General features: G+C 48.1%; 1 protein-coding gene across 1 annotated transcript; it reads right to left on the bottom strand.

Moving 5' to 3' along the window:
• Positions 1 to 268: 268 nt before the first annotated feature.
• Pmar_PMAR028543 (hypothetical protein) lies at positions 269 to 804 on the bottom strand (the record flags this gene model as incomplete). Its single annotated transcript, XM_002764934.1, has 1 exon — positions 269 to 804. A coding segment is annotated over one exon (536 nt), but the record flags the coding sequence as incomplete, so codon positions are not given.
• Between the last annotated feature and the right edge of the window lie 473 nt (positions 805 to 1,277).

The following is a 1,277-nucleotide window of genomic DNA, read 5'->3' on the forward strand; positions in this document are numbered from 1 at the left end:
TACAGAAAGGATCAGCTTATTGAGATCTACACGTGCTTTCACGACATCTTTGATCGTATCATCGGCGAAACGGTCCGTATTGAAGTTTTCTATGGATTCTTTGTTGTCACTTGGCCACAGGCTAACACTGGCACTATCGACTATCTTCCCTAGGCCGGTTCGTTTGATTTCCTGCCAATGAGATGTTATGAACCTAACATGACGAAGCAGCTGCTGGAGCCAGTGATCACAACAGGATTCCCGTGCTCCGAGGTATTTGTTGACCCACCATAAACATGCCCGTAGGTTGAGCTCTTTAATGGCCGCGACAAGTTCCTTCAGAAGTTGGTACTCACTGAGATCATATGGGAGGATGCCCAAATTGAAACCGTCAACAGGATATTTCTTCACGAACGCTCTGGCACTCTCCATGAAGGAAGCCTTGTCGAAAGTTTTGTTGAAGTATATAGCCAACTTGGCCAGTATCAGTCCGCCGGTGGCATTCATTCGTTTCCTCAGAACTTTGAAACCGGTTTCGTTCCAAGGATCGTAGTAGGGAGGGTCCAACTCGATTTCGCTCTTTACGTTGAGTGAGTATCCACCCAACTGTAAGTTAGTCGCACCAGAGCTAATGAGGTAGTCGAAGTAGTGATCCCAAGTATAATTGACATGCGGAATCGAGGCGTTCAAGCTCTCGGGCTCCTCTTTGATATTCCAGGGAAATTCCATTTCCTTGTAGAACTGCAACGGGCGGCCCGTATAGGGATCTGCATCACCGGCTGCACTGAGAGCGTACAGACACAGGAGTTTTGTAGAAGTCCACATGGAGGATAAGGATGATAGAACGACTACACGAGAAGCTGTCAAACAGTTTGCAGCGTGGAATGACTCCCCTCTCCATAGTCACGCCTAATTATTCGAGTCCTCGTAATGCCGATAAGTTATGGTCATCACGACGTACCTCCCCTGAGCCTATACAGTGCAAATACTCGATAGAATGCTTAGACTGATGAGAGTGTATTGGAATATGTCAGCACGAAGATCGAAGAAAAAGATTATTTTAGCGGTTTGGTATATGCACGCGTCACGCTGGTCACGTGCTAGGGGAACAAGCATCTCAGGAGCCTCTCAAAAGGCCCTCTTGACGTAGGGAGGAGGTGGGGGGGATAGTATCTCGGCAGTTCCCTCTAAGTTTGAGAAGCCGCACACTCCTTACAACCAGAGTTTGAGTCAGCAGTGTTCAGTGCAGAAGGCCAGATCCAAGCGCCAAACTGACTCTTGCGCCCCGTGAATCATGA

Source organism: Perkinsus marinus (genome assembly GCF_000006405.1).
Source record: "Perkinsus marinus ATCC 50983 genomic scaffold scf_1104296975930, whole genome shotgun sequence".
In the NCBI taxonomy this organism is placed as follows: Eukaryota; Perkinsozoa; order Perkinsida; family Perkinsidae; genus Perkinsus; species Perkinsus marinus.